Source organism: Anthonomus grandis, chromosome 3, assembly GCF_022605725.1.
Source record: "Anthonomus grandis grandis chromosome 3, icAntGran1.3, whole genome shotgun sequence".
Classification (NCBI taxonomy): domain Eukaryota; kingdom Metazoa; phylum Arthropoda; class Insecta; order Coleoptera; family Curculionidae; genus Anthonomus; species Anthonomus grandis.
Window position 1 is genome coordinate 15,674,719 of NC_065548.1, and position 23,383 is coordinate 15,698,101.

The 23,383-nt window shown below is 30.3% G+C and overlaps 1 protein-coding gene and 1 non-coding gene across 3 annotated transcripts in view; one reads left to right on the top strand and one right to left on the bottom strand.

The window, feature by feature from the left end:
- The window catches only part of LOC126733759 (intermembrane lipid transfer protein Vps13), a 75,079-nt gene that overhangs the window by 30,362 nt on the left and 21,334 nt on the right, over positions 1-23,383 (top strand). Inside the window, exons 25-35 of one of the 2 annotated variants that reach the window (XM_050437151.1) lie at positions 4,651-4,895; positions 6,165-6,427; positions 6,481-6,934; positions 12,558-12,757; positions 12,811-12,980; positions 13,036-13,396; positions 16,791-17,096; positions 17,148-17,285; positions 17,339-17,404; positions 18,100-18,315; positions 22,720-22,767. In XM_050437151.1, coding sequence (XP_050293108.1) covers positions 4,651-4,895; positions 6,165-6,427; positions 6,481-6,934; positions 12,558-12,757; positions 12,811-12,980; positions 13,036-13,396; positions 16,791-17,096; positions 17,148-17,285; positions 17,339-17,404; positions 18,100-18,315; positions 22,720-22,767 — 2,467 coding nt within the window. The remainder of the gene's footprint in view (positions 1-4,650; positions 4,896-6,164; positions 6,428-6,480; positions 6,935-12,557; positions 12,758-12,810; positions 12,981-13,035; positions 13,397-16,790; positions 17,097-17,147; positions 17,286-17,338; positions 17,405-18,099; positions 18,316-22,719; positions 22,768-23,383) is intronic. The other variant, XM_050437153.1, reaches the window with a different exon arrangement.
- On the bottom strand, positions 2,369-2,500 carry LOC126734738 (U11 spliceosomal RNA). Its single transcript, XR_007660162.1, has one exon. It is a non-coding gene; the product is annotated as a U11 spliceosomal RNA (small nuclear RNA).

Genomic DNA, 23,383 nt, shown 5'->3' on the forward strand with positions numbered 1-23,383 from the left:
CAATTGGCTCCCTCAATTTTTTTTTATATTTTAATAGCGTTTTTCAGTTTTAGTAGGTACTACAGTGGAAATTTTTTTCTCATTAAAAAAATGAAAAAATATATTTTCATTTATTTTTTTTATAAAATTTTTATTTATTTCCTTTTATTTTTAATTATTATCAAATAAGTGCCCAAATAAATGAAAATTTAATTCAAAAATATAATGAACATGTGCTTTTTCCTTCATTTTTTTAATGAATTTTTTTTTCATTGTACTCGAAAGAAAAATGCTGTCAAAATATTTAAAAATAAATTGAGGGTGCCATTTGAATTAAAAAATAGGGGTAGTTTCTCGGGGGTGAAATACGCAGGGGTAGTTTTGAATACATTTTTAGAAATAGCATTGTCTCCCATAAAAACCGCATTTTGGGTTTTTTTTTCTTCAAAAATGTCCAAGTTCTACGCTGTTAACGTTGTTGTGAGACACGCTGTATAGGAAACAATAAAACTTTTGTTGTAGAAAAATTTTGCATTACATTTTTGATACGTTAGAAAATAAATTGAGTGTAGGGCATCAGACATGCTCACCATTGGACATTGCTCACCATTCACCAAAAGAGAACTTTCTAAACGGAGGGAAAAAGAGACAGAGAGAGAGAGACAAAATCGGGGAAAAAGTTGCGCAATTTTTAGCTCAATAACATGCCATTTCAAATTTTTTTAAAATTCGAACGATTGTGAGGATAATCGAAAAAAACCGAATCTTTGAAAAATCTATTTTACTTTTTTCTGAGCCTATTTTAAAAATACCACCATGTAACACGGAAAAAATGGCAATGCAAAAGTGTGAATTATTATAAAATCGGAGCAAAAATAAGCTTAGAAAAAATACAGATGTTTTCTACTTAGAAAGTTGCTCCAAAATAGTTTTTACAAATTTTAAGTATTTTAAAAAATAAAGAAATTACATCACATTTTCGAAAATGGATGAATTTTGTTTTTTCAAAATATCTCAAATACCAAAAAAGATAAAATTCTACACTAAACGGGACTAAATTTCAAACAAAATTTTTAAAAACTTTCCCTATTTAACCATTTTTCTATCTCTAATGGTTTTCAAGATAGCAATATGCATGTATCACCAATTTCGGACACACTGTATAAGTATTGTATTTCTTTATTTTAGTGTAAAAACCTTTTACAAAAAGCGTTTCATAAAAAATATATTTACTAAAATTCTCTCATTAACACCTATTATTATTTTTTATATTCTCAAAAAGCTCTTTTTTTTTATCCATATAATAACATCGTATTTCTGATTTGAGCGGCTTACGATACGCAGGGTATTTCGTAAAGTTCATACCTACTCAAAAATAAAATTGTTCCATAACAACTTAACAAGTAGAGATTATTCTTTCTAAGCTTAGCTAAGCCCTTAAAATCCTCTTTACAAAAATATTATGAAACACTCTGTATCGTAAGCGACTCAAATTACATAGGTAAACATGATGTTATAATTAAAAATATAAATATTTTTCTGATATATCCACTTTTATGAAACGCTCTGTGTAAAAATGAATAACATCAACTTATTTAAAATAAAAAAGTGCTTCGATAATATTTTATACACAACTAATAACTAAAAAAATAAAAAAATCTAATTACCAGAATTTATTATCCATTGACTACAAATATTTGGATCTTTACTGGGAAACCTAAACATCCTGACCGTAGAGCTTCTATGCGAATTAGAACAATTAAAATATTAGCATTTGCTACCTCCTGGACGTTTTTTGTGATCCAAATTCATCATGTTCAGATTAAAAAATCAAAAGTAAAGCCACAAAACAAAAAGTAACACTGCAATTTACAAAATAATAGTCAAAATCAATTTAAATGAAGTATTACTGGATTAAAAGCCGATCAACGCATCGACTCAACATGCAAGCGACGAATGAACAAAAACAAATGAAAACATAAGGTGTGTGTGACCTAAAAATAAATGATGCCCATGTGCCAATAATAGTCAATAAAAAAAATAATAGGACGCCGACGATACAAGAGGCTCACCGCAACCCCTTAACGCCGTAATAAATTTATGGTCGCCCGAGGTGATCGGTATGGGCGCCCGGGTCTTATTATGTTTGGCAACAGCGCGCAACAAAACGTGCTGTTGGTCAACCGGCTTGAAAAGTCGGGCGACATTTCTGGTGACATTTCTGCCTATGCGAGTGTTTATCTGGAGCGTAGCTAGTTAAATCTGTGATAGTAGTATATAGCGCTTGTGGGTGATTAGTGGGTGATTATTGTGAATATATCAAATGTTGAATCGGTGCCACTATCCCTAATCCAAAATATAAGATACTTTATTTTTAAGTTGGTTTGGAGGGGGCGTCTTCGGTTCAATGCCAAAAAACAGCCCCACGTGAACAAAAATTACGTGTTGGGTATGTCTTGATTGCCATACCCCACGCTTCCAGTTTGGTCGCATGTGCTACTAAGAAGCAAACACCCTTTTTAACAATTTACAAAGTAGTCTAAGATTTCAGTAAATTTTCTTTAATATTCATGGTGATTTGTAGGCGGTGGTGCCATCTTTCCACATCATATCAAATTATTTTTTTCTGAGGATTTTTTCACATGAAACGGCCTGATTTAACCAATCAACAAGATATTTAAAATATTATTTTAAATCTCTCTATATTTTTACTGTGTTTATATTTTGTCGGTAATTTCTATTGACCTCTCGCGCATCCACCAACATGTCAATAAACACCTGCTAATAAATAATATGTAGGGTACTTTGTATCATTGTATTTAATTCCTTGTAAAATGAAGTATTTAAACATAAATATCAAGCGCCTTCCTAACGATTTGATTTTTCACCAGTTGTCGACCAGTCAATTCAAAAAGTCTAAATTATTCAACTATAAATAAGTACTCAATCTGGTTTTATCTATTTGGTTGATCAGCCTAAAGTAGTAAATTAATTTTTTTGAAATGAAGTCAACACAAATGTATAATACATAATTGTAATCAAATAAAATTTTTAGTAAATAGGAAGGTAACATACACCTAGGAAAACGAAATACTGTATATTACTACAATTTAGTAGTATTCATTTTAGGTGTAAAAGAAAAGTTACTCCGTATATCTATCTATACTAATATAAAATCCATATATAAGCAGTAACTTATTAACAAAAATCACTTATATGATATTTATACAAAAAAATTAATAAAAAAAAATATATAATACAGGATACAAGAGCTGCATCTACAACAGTGACACTACGTTTTTGCATTAAGAAATTACTTAATTGAAAACATTTCATGGTTTTTGATATTCTAATTAAAGTTGGAAGCATATTCATTATTTTTGGCCCTATATAAGTTACAAATCTTTGACTTGCTGTTTTATGTTGAAGTGGTTCATTTAGATTTCTTCTTTGTCTTATGGTTGTGAGTATGATTCGAAACTATTCTTGTTGTTTATAGTAAAGCATGACAGTAGCATGAAAATAAAGTAGACGTACATTTAAAATTGAGTTGTCACAATATAAACGTCCGGTGGAAAAATGTATCCTTTCTACATATGATCCTCAATAGGTAATTTTGCATTACACTTACTGCGTAAAGAGCATTGTCATGTAATGCACCCCAAACAAGAATACCATATTTAATTCTTGATTCAACCAATGTTTTGTAGATCGTATTGATATATATTTTGTTGATCATATTTAATTTTGTAGATCGAAGTTGTTTACTGTTTAGAAATTTATTCAGTTCTTAAAATTTATGAATAAAGCATCTAAGTCTTTTACTGAGACCCACAGCTTGATCATGCCACACATGGTTCTTGTGAATTTGCACTCCTAACCTAGGTAGATTACTATTTTATCTACCTCTTTTACATCATAAAATATACGCTACTATTACTATTTTTGATACTCAATTTATTTCAGTCCGACCTATTTGAATTAGTGAAAAAGCAATAAAAGTGCTTTAAGCAAAGTTTAAAGAACTTTTATTGCTTTAATCAAAATCAACTATTTCGATTCACCCAAATTCTGATTTTCGCTAGTCCTCTCTTTGCTTTCTATTTCGCAGCTTTCCAAGTCGCTCCAATAAACAGACATACTGTGTTATCTTCATATGAAACTATTGCTCCGTCTATTTCGGTAACTTTTAATAGCGAGTTTACGTAGAGTATAAATAACAATGTGACTAAGACTGTACCTTGTGGAACCATTTCAGTAGAAAGTGTGTCACTAAATATATTGTTCATCACAAGTTCAAACACATCAAGCAATTTTTGATGCGGCACTGTATAAAAGGCCTTGGCTAGGTCCAAGAATGCCGCAACACATTTACCACCTTTATGAAGCTTTTAATTTGACTGACTACTTTATACACAGCATCATCACTGCCTATCTGAGTTAGGCAGAAAACTGTTTAGTACTCAAAATATTGTAGAATTTTAAATTATCATAAAGTCTTATACTTCCAGCATAAAGCCTTATTACTTTTAATTTAAATATCACAAAAATTTATTAAACATAGATTTTGAAGGAATACTGTATACAATTTTATATCTATCATTAAAATCAAGGTTCATTTTAAAATACTTTTGGTTTTAAATGATAAATAAAATACCTGTTTTCTTTTAGGACAGGAATTGACGACTCCGTGTCGGTAGCTTCCTCTGACTCTGGCAGTGCTCACCGAGGCATGATTGATGTTACATACCAACAAACGCAAAACGATATGTTTGCCGATGTTAGAATTTTCAGTTTCACCTTGATCTTATCAGTGGAGTACCTCATGAAAATCGCCGAGTTTTTCACTAATCCCGATGATGTATCTCAGGCTCCGGTTACTAGAAGAAATGCCCAGAAAAGCTCAACATCTTTAGGTAAATTACTTGCAATATAAATTGTTGAAGTTATTTATCAGTGAAAATTCAAAGAAAAAAAATCTATCTGAATACAAATGGGAGTCCTAAAGTTACTCATTTATCTGCATATTCTGGTGGATGTGTACACGGGGTAGTCCTCTGAGAACTGTTGATGGATTATAGAAAAATATTGAAATTTTGGCAATGTGGCAGAGTCATATAACTAAAATATTTTGATAATTCTGACATTTCCAGTTTTACCGGAAATAGATGTCATTTTCGTTTATTTAAATGGATTTTACTTGAAAATTTGAACCCATTTTATTAATAAAATAGATTTTGAGTCCTATTTTAAAAAAGGTTGTTTGTATGTGGTCAAAAAGTAATAATTTTCTATGCGGAGGTTTTCATGATTAATTGGATTTGATTTCTTATAGAAAATTAGTAGAAGAAGATCGACTCTAGTAGTTTTTACATAATTCATAAATATTATGACAGGATGATTAGGAAAGAAGTAACGAAAATAAAGTTAAAGTTAATGGTGGAAAGTCAGTTTTTTTAAGTAAAAACTTTCTATTTTTATTATTAAACCTTATATAATTGTGTCGTGCGTAGAATTAAAAATAAAGTTTAATTAAGGTTGTATAAGGAAGTTTGTTAAAGGAGGAATGAAATTATTTTTACACTTCTGACAATTTAAATATAAGTTATCAAACATGTCGAATATTCCACAAACTACAAATTCGTAGACACACATCTACGTATTTTTAAGTCCTAAGTTCAAAAAACTTTTAAAAATAGAGAATTTCTATTTAAATAAATAAATTGACCACTTTTTCAATTCCATTTTTAAACATCCTTCTTAATCTCCCTGTTTGACTATTTGTCCAATATTATGTAAATACTATTAAAGTCGATACTCTCCTATGAAACATTTAATAACGAAAAAATTATGATTTTTTTGCAACCTGTAAACGTAATTTTTAACATAAAATCTAAAATATCTCAATTACCATTTGACTTAGGTATGGAAAATTATTCAGGAAATATGCTATTATAAATGTAATAATATATAGGGTATTCCATTTAAATTAGCGAAATTGACATCTACTTCCAGGATAAACAGAAACGTCAAAACTATCAAAATATTTTAGTTGAGTATCCCCAAAAACCCCGCCAAGTAAAATATATTCTTATATCTATCGATGCACCTAGTATAAGGAATTTGATTGAATTTACCAATTAGATTTTAAAGCTTACGGAATTATGTAAAAATAATATTTTTAGGTAATAAGCCAAGCAAAATAAGCCAAGTATCGTCATCAGGGCCACCAACCTCAGTTCAAATGACACTCAATTTAAAAGTAGAAAAACCCGATATCGTCTTGGTTGAGCATATGGATAGCATTGATTCCAAAGCAATGATACTTAATAGCGAAATTTTGGTAAAATTCCGAATGAACGGAGATCATCAAGTTGTTAATGGTTTGATTAAGGATTTGCAGTTGTATACTTGTAATTACAATCCCGCTACACGGGCAGAAACAAGGGTAAGCTGCTGCATTAATAGTAAACAGATATTTTAAGGTAATCAGTTCTTTAGGGAAACGTTCTTCATCCTGTTACAATCAGTTTGGCAGGCAGTACACCAGAAGGCAAAGGTCTTCATTTAGAATTAGTTGTCGAAGAGGTTCTTTTGCGCGTATCGCCCGCAACAATAGAATTATTAAACAGTGTACTGGTTACTATGTCCCAGAATCCTACGGTAACAGAAGGGGAAGAAGAGGAACAGTTTATCTTTGAGGCGTTGTGGAACCAGAAACCATTCCGGGATAATGAGTTCTGGTTCTTGAAGAGCGAAGAAGCTGCTGAGGTACGAGAAGATGACGTGCTCGATGACGTCGTACCATCCAAGCCGGTCTTACAAGAACTTTGCATCATTTCGATGCCTTCCATCGTCATTACCGTGGAAGCCGGCGTTGCTAATAAAACTCTGCCATTTTTATTGTTTGAAACTTCTCTGAAAGGAAGTGCTAGGAATTGGAGCTCTCAGTTAGGTAAGTTGTGAATTAACGTGTTTAAAAAAAATATTTATAGTGTAAGGTTTGTTTTATGAGATAATTGTAGAGTTAGCAGGATAGAAACAGAAATAAAACTCTTGTTTAAAAATTAGGAACACAATTTACAACACAGTTTATAGATGGATAGTATAACCATACATTTAAGAAACTCTTTTTTTTTTAAAGTGGTAATAGAATTAATAAAATAAATGTGGTGCTACTATATTTTATATTGAAAAAAATGTATTGTACAATTCACATGTATATGTACCCATCTGAACAGATGAAGTATAAAGTTTATAAAATAAAATTATGTAACTATACAGGGTGTCCCAAAAGTAGACGTCCAAACGAGAGGAGGTGATAGAGGAGATCATTTGCAATCAAAAAAACCCTATATACTATAATCCGATTGTTGATGGTTTAAAAGTTATTTCCATTTTTCTCATTTTTCTAAAAATCGCTTCTTGCATCATGCACAAAATTTATTACAAAAATATCATAATTTATTTACTTAGTATTTAGTGCGAGTGTGAACCTAAGGAGTGCACCCTTTCATAAATATGATTTGGATGCATAATTGTTTCTTTCACTAGTAAGAAAAAAATAATTTCTCAATATGTTTAATTTTTATTTAACTACAAAAAGTTAAAAATTATCAGGAAAAGTTACTTATTTAATGAAGATTCTCATATGGTGAAATACTTTCAGATAAGTGATACAAGTCTTTTTTGATTGACATTTTTATTAAACTAATCGTTTTTGGACAAAAATCAAAATATTGTAATACTAAATAATCTAATTCTAAATAATGAAAAAAAAAGAATTTATTGCTATTAAACATCACAATAAATGTTCAAAATGCGAACCACCTGCCCTAATACACATTCGGCAACGGCGGATGAAATTACTTTTTATGCGCCGAAAGGCTCTGTCATTGTTGGTAATAACCGCTTGTCTTATTTTTCTTCGCAGTTCTACTTCAGTCTGGCTTTCATTGATAAAAACAAGTTCTTTGAAATATCCCCATAAAAAAAAGTCTAAGTGGTTCAGGTCAGGCGAACGCGGCGGCCATTAGATGGTTCCTCCCCTTCCAATCCATCGATTATTAAAAGTAGTATCAAGATGTTGCTTTACGATTCGGGCAGAGTGAGCAGGAGCTCCGTCGTGTTGCAGCCACATGTCTCGCCGTGTTGCTACAGATGCGTCTTCAAGTAAATCGTTCAAGTTATGTTGCAAGAAATTCAAATAATTTTCGCCGTTAAGTCTTCCTGGTAGCTCGAACGGTCCAATTAATTTGCCTTCAATGATCCCTGCCCATAGATTGACTGAAAACTGATGCTGAAAACGATCATTTCTCACTATATTAGGATTAACATAGTCCCAATAATGCAAATTGTGTATATTAAATATCCCTGTTCTTTTAAAACTGCTTTCGTCACTCCACAAAATGTTTTAAAAAAAATTAGAGTCTTCTCTATTACGCTGCAGCATTTCCCGACAAAACTGAATCCTTTTTTCATAATCAGTGGGCAGAAGTGCTTGAACACGTTGCATATGATAAGGATATAACAGATTTCTTTGTAAGAGTCGATGAACTGTGGATTTGGGAAGTCCCGAACGTCTTGCTATGCGACGAACACTTGTTGTTGGATTCTCTGTTGAATTCCACAATATCATCTTTATCGTTATCATTTCTAGGTTTTCCTACTCTCCGTGGCTGACCAGGAATGATGCCTTCCAAGGAACTCTGATGCACATTTATGAAAACTCTATGGTCAGGATAGCGATTTCGACCGGGAAAGCGTCTTTCATATTCTCGGGCAGCTGCTCGAGCATTTCCATCACAAAGCCCATAAACATAGTGCATTTCTGCATATTCGTGGGAACTATAAGCCATTTGTGAAGGTTTACTTGTAATAGTAGCAAATGAGTTAAAACACGAAAAACTCCGAAAATAGAAACAGCAAACAGTCTAAGTATAAGAAATAAAGCCTAATTTGTTGAAAAACCAGAAAGAAACTAACTACATTCGCGACAGGGAAACGGTATGTTGATCTTAAAAATTATTTGAAAAAGAATGTTTAGTTTTCTTATCATAAATATTTGACCGTAAAGAATCTGCATAAATAAAGCAACTTTTTCTGATAGCTGTTTATTTTTGTTCGAACACGTGCTTTGTAGCAGCATCAATTCAAACGCAAAAATGTGTATGTAAAACTTAAACACATTGGGAAATTATCATTTTCTAAGTAGTGACAGAAGCAATTGTTTTGCATGCAATTATTACTTATGAAAAAGTACACTATTTAAGGCAACATTCATGACACTATTTTTATAAAAAACAGAAAAACGGTAATAACTTTTAAACCATCAACAATCGAATAATAGTATATGGGTTTTTTTTGATTGCTACTGACCTCCTCTATCGCCTCCTTTCGTTTGGACGTCTACTTTTGGGACACCCTATATAACAATATAATATACCAAATTATTTACAAATATACATACATAAATATATTCAGGGTTGTAATTTATACAACTTCATCTAGAATAAAAACAAATGCTGAATTTATTTTAAAAACTCAGTTTCACTATTACTGTCGTCATCAAGTTAATAATTATCTTACTTATCTCTCTTTGGGAATTTGATCTATATATATAGATACGATTTTTTAATAATTTTAACGTTTTACACAGTTTTCTTGTTTTTATATTTTGAGATTTGGATTGTATTTTTTTTGTCTCGAAACTCGCAGATCCCCTTGGAGTATTGATATCTTCCTAGGGACAAAACATTTGTAAATTGCAACAAGTAACAGGTACAAGTTCTTAGGTACAGGAAATACAAACATCTAGCTGAATTCTTGAAAAATCTTCTAAATTGGACCACTACTATTCCTTTTGTTTATCAATGATTATACTAAAGAGATTAATAAATCAGAATCTTTATCATTTGCGGATGACTTAAAATTATATAAATCGAAAACATACAAGACTGCAAAAACCTTTAAGATGATTTGAACAGGATCGGCCACGAAGATATGGTTTACACTTTAATATTAGCAAATGTAACGTAATGAGCTTTACAAGAAAAAAATTTAATTACTTATGATTATAAGATTAATAGAGAGGTTCTGTCTCGAGTTGGTAAGATGCGGGATCTTGCTGTTGTTTTTGACTCGCAACTTGCTTTTAACATGTATATCAGTAAAATTGTTAACAAATCATATAAAATGAATGGATTTATTGTCAGAAACAACAAGAATTTTAACAATCTAAAGTGCATCAGAACACTCTATGTGTCTTATGTAAGAACCTCTCTAGAGTATTGCTCTATCATAAGGAGCGCCTATTACTGAATGCCTCAGAAAGAGTTCAAAAACAAATTTAGATATATGTATTATCAGCAAACTGGCACGTATCAGCTATTTTAGAAAGTCAGCGAACTATGGCATGTTTATAATTTGTGCACGAACTTTTTAATGGTAGTATTGATGATGCTAGAGTTTAGTGTTGGATGGTGCACGTACAAACTATTATCTAAATTCTTCTCTTATTAACATGTGTAAGTTGTATAATCAAATTAAGGAACATAAAATATGATATTTTTAGTAAAAGATTCAGTACTGTAATTTTATTTTATTTTTAAAATTATTTTTTATGTGCTTAGCTTACTTGCATTAAGTTATTTTGTATAATCTTCCTACTCTGTAAATGGACATATGTGTGTAGAGTTTGTAAATAAATACATTCTAAAACAAACTATCAGCATATAAAAGTTTAGGTATAGTTTTTACCTACTTATACCGACCTTAGAATTTATTGAAAATTAACGAGAAAATAAACAATATTTAATATAATCCGAAACCAAAAAAATTTTCGGGTATTTTTGACCTGAGCTTATACCTCTACTTAATATGCTAGGAAAATTATCTACTGACAAAAGAAATAGTATTAAACGTAACCAAAAAAAAGAAAATAATTTCTTATATTCTTTATAATTTAAAGATAAAATAAGAACTATATGTATATATATATATATATATATATAATTTAAATGTCTGAAAATATTCAAATGGTGTTATTATAGTTTTCTAGGCGTTGTTTTTGCGTCAAGGGATTAGCATTTATAATGACTTTCTGAAATTTATAGTATGGCTATGAAATAAGTGGATTACATTATTTTATAGTTCAGAAGTTCTACGTTACATACCCATGATATAATATGAGAGGGTTCAAATAGTTCTTGATTCGGGTGGAGGGACGTCCCTTTTCTTATGACCACATTTCTTATAATAACAATTTATATTGTCACAATCACAATAGAGGAAAAAAGTTTTGATTATCATTTCCGTTCGACCGATCACCTGTCCCGAATTCGTCCCCGTTCGACCTGTCTATTCCCTCTGGGTGTGCCAGTGTGACTGTTCACAGCAGCTGTTGTAATAAATCGAATACCTTTACTATCCGAGTAGTTTTTAAATTCACTCGATATAAATGAAGTTTCGGCATCTGCTATTATACGCCTGGGGTTATCCAGGATGGAAAAGAGGCTTTGTAGCTGTTTTAGCACGTGTTTAGCAGAAGTATTTGGAACTGGATTAACATAGATAAACTTGGAAAACCTATCCACAATAACTAACAAATATTTGTTAGGATTTATGCCGGCATCAAATGGTTTTAAGTGGTTCATGTGCAGAGTGTGGTGAGGTCTAGCATACATGGGCAAAGAATGTAGGTAACCATGTTGTTTACCACCATGTTCTTTATGATAAGGACAATGTAGACAAGCGCTTATGTATTTCTTTACAAATTGATACATTTTAGGAAACCAATATGAATGTTTAATTCTATGAATAGTTTTATTGAATGAAAAATGTCCGACATCATCATAATTATTTTTAACGATTTACCACCTACAAAGTTTAGGTACTACCCATTTAAGACCATACGGAGTTAATTTAAACAACTTATTTCCACGAAGCTCATACTTATTAAAAATATTGGGAAAAATTAAGGACCAAAGGACTGGCACACACGATTTGTTTTATTGTTATGTTAGACAAAAATCATCTCCCAGGAGTGCTTCACGTGCCATAAGGTACCCTTGAGAAAATACCAATATGTGTAGGATTTGCACGATGAATTACCTTATTATAAATGCATACTATTTAGCATTGTTCTAACAAATTGGCCGACGTTTTGATGTTTATTTTAATGTATTTTCAAGGCTAAAAGGAACTACTGGTTGAAGAGTGGATTCTAAACAATAGGTTTATTTCTGTTCCTAACCTGCTAACTCTGTTTTAAACATACAGAGAAAAAAATTACACAAATAATTCTTTATCAATGGTCTAAAAAGCATAAATCCTAACTAATATTTAGAACGAAATAATAGTTTTTTCCTATGAAGGCGCTTAAAAACCCGTGGCCATTTGCCACTCATGCTCCCCTTTGAATTCCTTGGAACTATTGTGGATATCCTTGAATAATCATGGTTTTAAACGGATTTGCCGACCTTAGGTCTATTTCGCAACATTTACTAATTGCGTCCTATGATCATAATTTAACAATGCGAGCTGCCAACACTGTTAACAATATTTTGGCTTTATTTTAGGAGTCGAGGCCACAGTAACACTTTTAATGGGTTACTATAACAGCAGACTTGCATTATGGGAGCCTCTAATAGAACCAGTAGAAAATCGAAGAGGCGATAAACTCTCATTCGAACCATGGGAACTACGATTAGAGATGTCCATGAATGAGCCTGATGATTCTTTAAATTTAACTAGTCCTATTACTGAAAGAGGCGAAGAGGTACTTTTCAGTTTTTTAAAATCTCGACTAATTATCTAATTATTTGCTTTCAGCCCGATACTACTTCTAATCCACCAGTAATGAGCATCGACGTCATTTCTGATAAAACTTTGGAACTCACAGTTACGAAAACTTGCTTGGAAGTACTTACGAATCTAGGAAAAGCTTTTGCTTCTGCTATCAAACAAGAAGATGTTAGTACATCTATTTTAGCTCCTTACAGGTAACCGATACAGTTATATACTAAAATAGGTAATAAACTAGAATGATTTCTTTAGAGTTCTAAATGAAATAGGAGAAGACATAACGCTCCTTTTGGAAGAGAGTTCATTTAAAATTGCAGAAGGGGGTTCACTGGAAGATATTAACAAATTCGCAGCCGTACCATTAGTTCTGAAAAACCCTCCCTCTTCGGCGATTCAATTGGGCAAAGAGCTGAATAGGCACGAACAAGAATCAAATTACTTCCTGCAGGTCAAAGTTAACAAAACAAACTGCGTACTTAATTTGCCGGTTATAAGGGCTGACAAGCGTTTCTTTATGTTAAATTATGCTAAAGATAATAATAACTGGGGCCTTATCTCTGACGTCAAGGTCGATAATGGAGTAACGACTATTACTTTGAGAAGTACTTTACAAGTAAGTGGAGATTATTATAAGGAATTGCGTTCTTGTGCATTTCAATAATGTTAATATTAGAGACATATACAGTATTGTGCAAAAAGATAGCAACATTGAACTTTCCTGATATATATTTTTTAGTATCTATTTTATGAGTAAGGTTTATATATTATTTACAAGAATAGTTAGAGCCTGTTTATATTTTCATATTATCATATTTTTTGTATTATAATAAATAAAACACCAAATTGTTTTATGCAAATTTATTATTCAAAAATATAGCAACAAAAAATAGTTTTGATTCTAAAAAAAATATAACCCAACTAAATTAAAATCAATTCAATATTTCGTGTAGTACCCCTTCTCCTTTATAACATCTGCACATCGTCTTGGCATGGACTTAATTAATTTCATAATATAGTCATTGTTCACTTCTTTCCAAGCCTTTTCCACTATTTCAAAGAGAATATTTGTATTAGAGCATGTTAGGTGCCTGATTTTGGTGTCAATGTAATGCCATAAATTCTCTATAGGGTTTAGGTCTGGCGATTGAGATGGCCAAACCATTACATTTATTTTTAATTATTTCACCTCTTAACAAATTGAGAAGCATGTTTTGAATCGTTGTCATGCTGAAATATGGCGGTTACTGGCATGACTTCATCCATATATGGCACTAAATGTGTTTGCAGAATGTCTTTGTACATGAAACGATCCATTTTGCCCACTATTCTTACTATGGGTCCCATGCCACGAGCCGAGAAACATCCCCATACAAGAATATTTCCCCCTCCATGTTTAACTGTGGGGCAAATGTACTTTTTGTTTAATCTTTGTTCACTAGGGCGTCTGACGTACATCACTCCATCAGTCCTGAATAAATTATATTTAGATTCATCACTAAATACGACTTTCTTCCAATCAGCTACAGACCAGTGGACATGAGATTGGGCAAAGTGAAAACGAGCCTTGACGTTCTTCTTTGAGAGTAACGGTTTTTTGGCGGGGCGACGAGCAGGTAAGTTGGCATCAAGTAATCTTCTCCTTACGGTACTGGAACTGAGGTTTACTCCTCCACCCTCTTTTAATTTTGCCAAAATTTGGGAAGAAGACAAAAAAGGATTTTCTTTGGAAATTCGTAGCAGCTGCCTATCCATCCTCAAATTTTTCTTCTGGGTCTACCAGGAAGGGGCGCCGGTGCAGCTGTTCCAGTAAGGCGAAATTTTTTGCAAACTCTGGATACGATTGACCTGTGAAGCCGTAAGCTTCTTGCAATGTCACTCTGTCTAACACCATTTTCGTAATGCTCCACAATAATTTTTCTTACATCACCAGAGACGGTTTTTGAGCGACCCATTTTAAGTTAATTCTGAGATTCAAAAATAACAACTTTACAGCAGGTAAATCGATATTTAACTGATAAAATAAATGCGAAACAAGAATGTTGCTATATTTATGCACATTGTCTAAATAAACAAACATGAAGTTCCTTACTCTGCATTGGCATTCTTATGATTTCTCGGTATATTTATAAATAATACAGAGGCGTGTACTTAAAAGTAAAGAAATAATATGGAATAAATATTTATGCACAATACTGTATGTCATACTCATATTGTCTTGCAGAGGAGTTATAAATATATGCAGATCAATTATTAAAAATATATTATGCATTTCCATCGTTTTCCATTTTTATTTCTTTCCAATATACAGGAAAAAATGTAAAAACTATCTAAAATTAATTTTAATAACTAGAAAACTCTCAATGGTAGCAAAATAGTTTCTTTACTTATGTTTATATTTTTGTATTTTTTTTATAAAACGATATACATATTTGGTAATTTTCCAAATTTTTATTTTTTCACATATTGATACGAATTGACTTTTAATAACAATGATTCTGGTGCCACGCCAACATGGCAGAAGTAGAACTAAATTATCCATAGTTTGGTCTCTATATGTCACTATAAAGTATAGATTTGGTCAAAAAATGCTAATTTTGTTACTGTTTTAGTTTTACTTGATTTTAATGTTTTTTTTTACTTAAATTTAATTCTTACGTTGTTTTGCTTATTTATTTTTAGTAACTACACAGCTAAATATTGCAAGATTGTATTTTTATGTTATTTTAATAAAAAGTCGATTATTATATCTAAAAACTAAAAATATTGCTGAGATTTCCAAATAGCTCGTTTTGTAAAGCAGGAAAAGTCATGATTACACAGTCATGACATTAGTGAAGAAATTATTTTGAATATAATTATTATTAATTTGAATATTATTATTAACTACAAAAAAATGACTTTTTTTCTCAATAGTTTAATACCGTTTCAACTAGTAATGGCGACAGCAAAATAATTAATATTGCTGTTTGTTTTTTTTTTCGGTGTATTCATGGCAAGTGGGATGCAATAAAACAGAGTAATCATGTTTTTAAAATGCAAATATTTCGAAAACTGCCTAACCAAATGTTAACATATTTAATATATGCCTCTTAAATCACAATTGATAATTTAAAAATACAAAAATGTCCAAAGGAACGTTAAAAAAGGATTTTTTTGTTAAAATTTATTTTAACAAAAAACCACCTTATATTTAAAATATTGAAAACATTTACTAAGAGACATCAGAAATATGAACATATAAGTATTATCCAAACTCAGCCAAAAAACATTAAGTAGATTACATTTATTTACTTTAAGTAGATTACTTATTTGATAAGATGCAGAGGTGCATAGAAACATAGAAACAAAGTATTTCTTGACCAAATAAAAAAAAATAAGTAAAATTCACGTGAAAGAAAACAAAAGATTTGGAACTTCTTAAATATCAATTGGTAATTTTAGAGAGATACAGAATACACAAAATCGGACCTAGAAAAGAATACATCCTCAGTTTCGATAATATTATTAGATGATAAATTAAAATATAATTTTTAAAACTTTTAATTATAAAAATCATCGTTCCAATTCTCTAAAACTAACCATCTAACTTGACTCTTTGCCTATGAATGTTTGTTGCATATTAATGAAGGGGTATTTCGGCACCAAAGAAATAAATTAAATCCATAAAAAGAAGAAAAATCCCTTTTTTCTTTATTTTAAATTTAATATTACAAAATACAGTAAAAACAATTTAATATTACATTCTTACAAAATATTCCCTTATTAAACCTTTTTTGAAAAATTTTGGATAATTATAGGTATATCCTTAAGCGTGTATATTTTTATTATTTTAAAACGTTGTTTCCTGGTAAATTTTGAAAATCATATTTGAAAATTTGTATTTTTAGATTTATATTTATTTTTAGTTTCATGACCGTAAACACGGTCGCAAAATATTTTTTTAATAAATTATGAATGCCTTTTTATTGGGAAGAATTATATTTAATATTATTCCTTCGTCCACCTAGGTTTACAATCACTTCTCAGTGCCAATTGACGTGTATTACATGACCAAACGAGGCAACGAATTAGAGTTAGTAGGTTCCGTAGCGCCAAACGGAACTTTAAATTTACCACTTAAGTCAGTTTATACTCCCACAAGTGAACTATTCTTCGGCGTTGCTGGTTATAGTGTGACGACTGGTCCGTACATTTGGAAAGAACTGCAAACTGATATGAGTATTGTGAAAATTTTACAATGTCCAATAGCAGTTTCTGCCGAAAATACCGGTACAAGTCCGTTTTTGATAAAAGCTATTGGTGAAATGGAACAGGTATTGTTTTCAACATTTTGGGAAAATATCCAAATCATATACAATTTTCAGGTTTATTATGAAAACACCTCCCGTCATACAATGGCCAGCACTTGTTACAATATTCATTTAAGACCTGCTGCAATATTTAAGAACTTCTTGCCTCTGAAAACTATTGTTTGTGTTGATGAATTAGCCGAAGAAATTGAGGTAATAACAAGAATGTTTGTAAACAGAATCACGTTTCATTTTTATTTTCTTAGGTTGAGGCCGGAGGTACTTTGCAGCTGCCTAATGTAAACCCTGGAAAAAGTGTTCTTGTAATACGGGTAAGTAAACAATCAGTATTTTTAATATTTTCTATGAAAAGGTACAGAACGGAGTATTTGGCCGAACTTGGCCTGCTATAGAAATTCTATCAATGGCAATAAGAATACATTCTTTTGCTTTATCATCTACAATGACGATGATCATGTAGGATTACCATAATTTTTTATTTAACTTTTGGTATAATGGCTTATTAAGTTGGATTATTCATCAAAGGAAACTCTTAGGTCTAATTTCTGATGTTTGGTTTAATGAGTTAGATTAAAAGACTTTATTGACTTATTATTGCACAAAGAAGAACTCGTATTTTTCCAAAACGTCTCGTTATTATTATTTCGGAATTAACCTATTATTTCTCTTATAATGGCGTGTTTGGTCTAATTTTTGAGCCAATATTTGTATAATACAAATTATTATTGGTGATAAAGAAAAACATCAATTAAAGTTGAACTATTATTTGATATATTTATTTCTCATTTCTAAAATAGGCCTGTAATAAACTATTGTCAACTTTATGTGCTAAAGCTAGCCAACGCCATTAAAATAATAATTAATTGATCCAAAACTTTATATTAATTTTTCAAGCCATTTTGAAGACAACATGTATATAATTAACTTAATTATTGAAACGCTTTTTTTAAGGACTCACTATTACTATTTCTCGAAAAGCAAGTTTTGGTTATTTGTTTTTTTATAGCTGCCCGAATACCTAGAGAAAGAGTGGTCCTGTCGCAAGGAAACCGAACAAGAACCCGGAGAATTTGAAGTTTGGACTTTCCACAGTTACGATAGCCCTGCCAAGATGTCGCTCGATTTGGGAGTTCATACTATCAATAAGGATGGGTCATTTATCTATTCGCTTTATTGTCCGTTTTGGATGTTAAATAAGACAGGATTAATGATTGGATATAGAGTAAGTATTTTTTTTAGAGATTTTTAGGAAACTTACAGTTTACTAGTCAACAGATTAATCAATTTATTGCAATTAATTGAGGTTTAAGGAAGATATAGAACGGTCGAGCTGAATTTAGTGAGAATTTTGTTTATACAGGGTGTCCCATAAATAATGGTAAATAATTTAAGCAAATTCATTTTAAAAAAAGACTGAGGTAAAGTTAAATTTTCCGAGACCGAAAGTGAAAGGCAACCAAGATACAGGGTGATAAACTTAATATATTTTTTTAAAGTTTTGACCATAATGTTAGAATTTATTCTTCGGTTTTAACAAAATTTGGGCAATAAGTTTTTTTATATCACAAATCTTAAATTTAACCTATTTTAAAATTATATCATAGAGGGCACCACCAGCAACATTTTGATTTTTTTTTTATCAATGCAGCTTTTTTTATAAAACATTAAATTATGCGAAGCCTAAAAAAGTTACGGAATCTGTGGCGCCCTCTATGACCTAATTTTTATAAAGGTTAATTTTAAGATTTGCCATATTAAAAAAGAAACATCGTCCAAATTTTGGAAAAGATGAATAAGTTCCTTAGAACATTGAAAGGCTAGAATTAGTAAACAACAACTTTGTTTAAGTCCAACATGTGCACAGGGGCAAGAGGGGTGTTTTGTTTACAAACATATTTGCCGATTCTCTGTTGTCAAGTCTACGCAAATTTCCAACGGAGGAAATTTTTAGCTATATTTTAACAACCATTATAACGTTAATTTAATTTATTTGTGTTGTATTTTATAGGAAAATTTAAAATAAAAAGTATAAATACTACAATTAACCTATTTTAAAAATAAATATAATATCCTTAAGCAAAAAAAAAACAAAATTATTAACATTCTTATCCCTAAAACTGCTTCTAAAAAATTTGAAGCGACAACACCGGAGCTTAAGCGCCTGAACCATACGCGTAGTGTCATCTGTCAAACGGCTTTTTGTTTATTTTCGGGATTCGTGTATTTTCTTTAATTTTCGGTTTCAAAAGGAAAAAGGCCACATTTTAGTGTTTTTTTAAATTGCTAGGATGGGAAAAACTTATGTCGTTTGTGCCGCATCATGATAAAAAAGTGATTCAAGCCGATCTTTTCACAAGTAAGTACCGATACTTTCATAACATCACATCATGGGGTAACCATCATCATAAACGTAGAATAGGGGATCTTATAGATATAAACCTAATAAAAACTTGAATGTGAAAGTGTGCGTAAAATACCAAAATATTCATATTTTTAAATCTAAATATTTTTTTGAACATATTCATCTATCAATAGCCTATAAAAAATATAAAACTGGAATTTTGTCCCTGGTTTTATTACAGGATTTTATGTTTTTTTTTTGTTGTTTTGGCAGAAAGAAGGCATATCTAATACCTATGTACCTATCTATGTATAGTTATGTTTTTTTAATATAGACATTAGGTAGATAGATGAAATTACTAATTTCTTATTGCCTTTAAACAATTTTGAAATTTATTTAGATATTGATATCTATGTATAAAGTTAATTTTGTCTTTCCCTAAAATTTGGTCGATAATTTTTTTTTGTTTTATCATATTGCAACTTACAATAATATATATAGTAATTGGCACCACATATTAATTCATTACTGTATTTTTTTTTGCTTTTTGATTAAATATCAAATACTTATTATAGACTGCCTAATATATGCCCAAAGGGAACAATGGATTTCATTAATGGAAATCAACACAATTAAACAGAACATATTTGTTTGTTCAGATCACATCGTAGAAGTGATTTCTTATATAAGGAAGATAATATTATCAGTAGCCAGACTAGAGATTAATAGTTCTACAGTAATCGTGGGGTCTAGGTCAACAATTACTATTTCTCATCCAAGCCGTTTTTGTTTAACTGGTACACATTCCCTGACTCTGCCAAGGAAAATGTAAAAATACACTCAAAATAGACTACTAGTTTTTTGCCATGTATTATCCTATTCTATATATCTTATTTAAAAGTGATATAGTATTTTATTGTGTTATATTTGTTTAATATTAAAATATTTAATATTAATTAAATGTATGATATTACAAAGATTCTTTATAATAACATACATTTTATTGATCAATTGGATTATCATAATACATTTTTTTAATTTTGGTAATACTATATTTTTATGTATATTATTCTAGGGTAAAATCAAAATGATATCCTGAGGACCTAAGCACTGATGATTCCACCGTTTTAAAAGCTAAATCACTTGTCACCAAATTATAGAAAAAAAAATAAAGAAAATTAAAATTCGAAGATTGCAACAAACAAATTTGCGCCAAAGAAATTGAATTAGATCTCAAGTCATTATTAAAATACTTAAGAAATAATAACATGATTTTCGAAAAAGCCCAACATACTACATATTTTATTTGACTTGTAAAAGTACTTGTTTGTATATTACTACTAATAAACTATCTAATCTATTGTACATAGTCTTTATTCTTAGGTAAGCTTTGTTTTTTAGTATAAATTAATATGATATAATAATTGGTATTAGATATTATATAGGTCACTATTAAATGACTCAAAACTATTATACAGGCTAAATACTCATAATAAAAATCTTATAACCTACAAAAAACCTGCAACTCCTTCACAATTTGAACATCCTTGTAGTTTTAACTTTTTCCGCTGAAGCAATACTGTCCTTTTGAAAAAGTCAGCACTATAGAAGTATATATTATGTGATATAAGTAAGTGATGTAAAACTGAGTTTTGTCCAATATAACAATAACAATAAAATTTTGCAAAATGTTAAAAATTTGTGTCTTAAAACATGATTTATTAAGAAATCTATAATATTATATTAATAAAATATTTAATTTCCATAAAAATGCTTTGACAAAAATGCTGCCTTTTATTAGGACCTTCCTCTAATGAAGTCCGTTAAAAAAAAACACATAAATAGCTCATAAATGGTAATATTACTTATAGTCAAACTCTTTAATCATTAATAAAAATTTATCAGGTAAATATTTGTTGACGACGTCACTGGTAAAGAGTGCTTGTATCGGTGACATCAACAATGCGATCGAGCGGCGTTGCGATGCCATTACCGTTTTCTCGTTTCTTCGTACTTTATTTTCATTTATTTAACGTATATTGACTTCATCGAATATATGATATCTTATCAAATTTATTTTTAAAAAATGCTTGATATTTTATTAAAGGGGAGCAGTAGTATTGTTTTGTGCCTTCGGAAACAACTGAACATTTTTATGATATTATAAAGTGATTTTTGCCATTTCTCTATAAGCATTTGGCATCATTGCATCAGAGATGTTGCAAGCAAACAAACCTGCCCATAGTTCCACGGCATGCTACTTCTAGCCTTTCAATGTTCTAAGATAAGTTCTAATTTAATTTAAGAGTAAGTTCTAAATTTATGGCCAAAATTTAAAAAAATTACATTAAGTTTATCACCCTGTCAAATCAAGACAACCAGGATGTCTTTGACTTTCGGACTAGGAAAATTTAACACCTCATTTATTTTTTAAAAGGAATCTGCTGTTAAATTAATTAATATGATTGATGGGACACCCTGTATATTAGATATAATATTTTTTTAATATGCTTGAACAAAAATCATATAAAAATTGAAAAAATGATAATATTTTCCTCTGGTAATATACAGGGTAGTTTGTTAATATTGCGACAAACTTCATTAACGTGTTCTTTGTAATATAAATAAATAAAATTAATAATTATTGGGATAAAGAAGAAATAAAACTTGATTAACGCACTCAGAGTTAAGCGATGTATTAATGCTTTTAAGTTCTTTATGCGGAAACCATGCACCTACCAAAAATAATCCAACAGATCAATTGTTACAAGTGACATAGATAATTTAAAAATATTATTTATTACAAGAAGAACCAGTGGCGTATTATATTCAGATGAAAGCTCACAAGCACACCGATGGCAAATATAAAGGTTCCAAAGATGAGCAAGTGCGTACCAATCTTTAGAAAAATATCTACAGGGGTATTAAAGTTATCGAAAAAAAAATAGTTTTTTTGGTAAAACTTTACTATTCTGTAGCCCAAATTCTAAGACGTTAGGCATTATGCTTATAGGAGCTTTTTTGCTTAATTTCGTCCTAAGAAAAAAACTGTGGCAATATTAAAAAAATACCTTGTATACATATACTCCGAAAAATGGTTATTTATGTATATTACAATCATGATTTGATTTTATTAATTATTTCGGTTTTGACCTAAATAATTTTTACTTTAATTACGTTTCAACATAGCAAAGTCAAAAAAATCTGGACCAATATTACTTTTTAGATATAAGTATATACTTATCAGTCTTAATAATGTAAACAATTCAGATAAATATTTTACAGAAATCAAGGAAAACTGAAAGAAATGAAGCTATTGGAAGCCCAACGAAGGTATTTTTGTAAAACACTAGAATCCGCGTTTTTCTTTTGTGCATCTTAATAATATTTGTTTTTGGTTATACCGGCCACCGCATTTTTATAAATGCTTAAATTTTACGTAGTTCAAAGAATGCGATGTTGCGTATATGCTCTCGTCAGAATTTGTCTATACAGTCCCATGCATCTGAAATGTTAAAATATTAAGTTTTGACGTTTCTCATACACTTAGAACCGTTCGCTTCAAATGATGCTGTATAACAATCCCAATAGCATAAACTAATTGTGCACTAACAACAATTATCGCATTTTTTTTCTGAATTTATTTAATTTGAAGTGCTTTATTTAAAGATTATAAATGAGGCTATGAGTGCAAAAACGGACTAACCCCAATATTATTAAGTGCTAAAAAATAGGTTTAGGAAAAATACGAAAATGTAAGTGCGCAAAACCCTTTTAAAAGGACATTTCTGTAGTTCGAATTAATTGAATGTTCTCGAGTGTTACTTAAATTTGCGGAATTTGTTTATTTTGTATATTTGTATATTTTTTTATAATATTGTCACGAGAATAAATAAAAAAATATAGAAACTTTATTTTTTTATTAAGTAGGTAGTTATTAAATACGTAA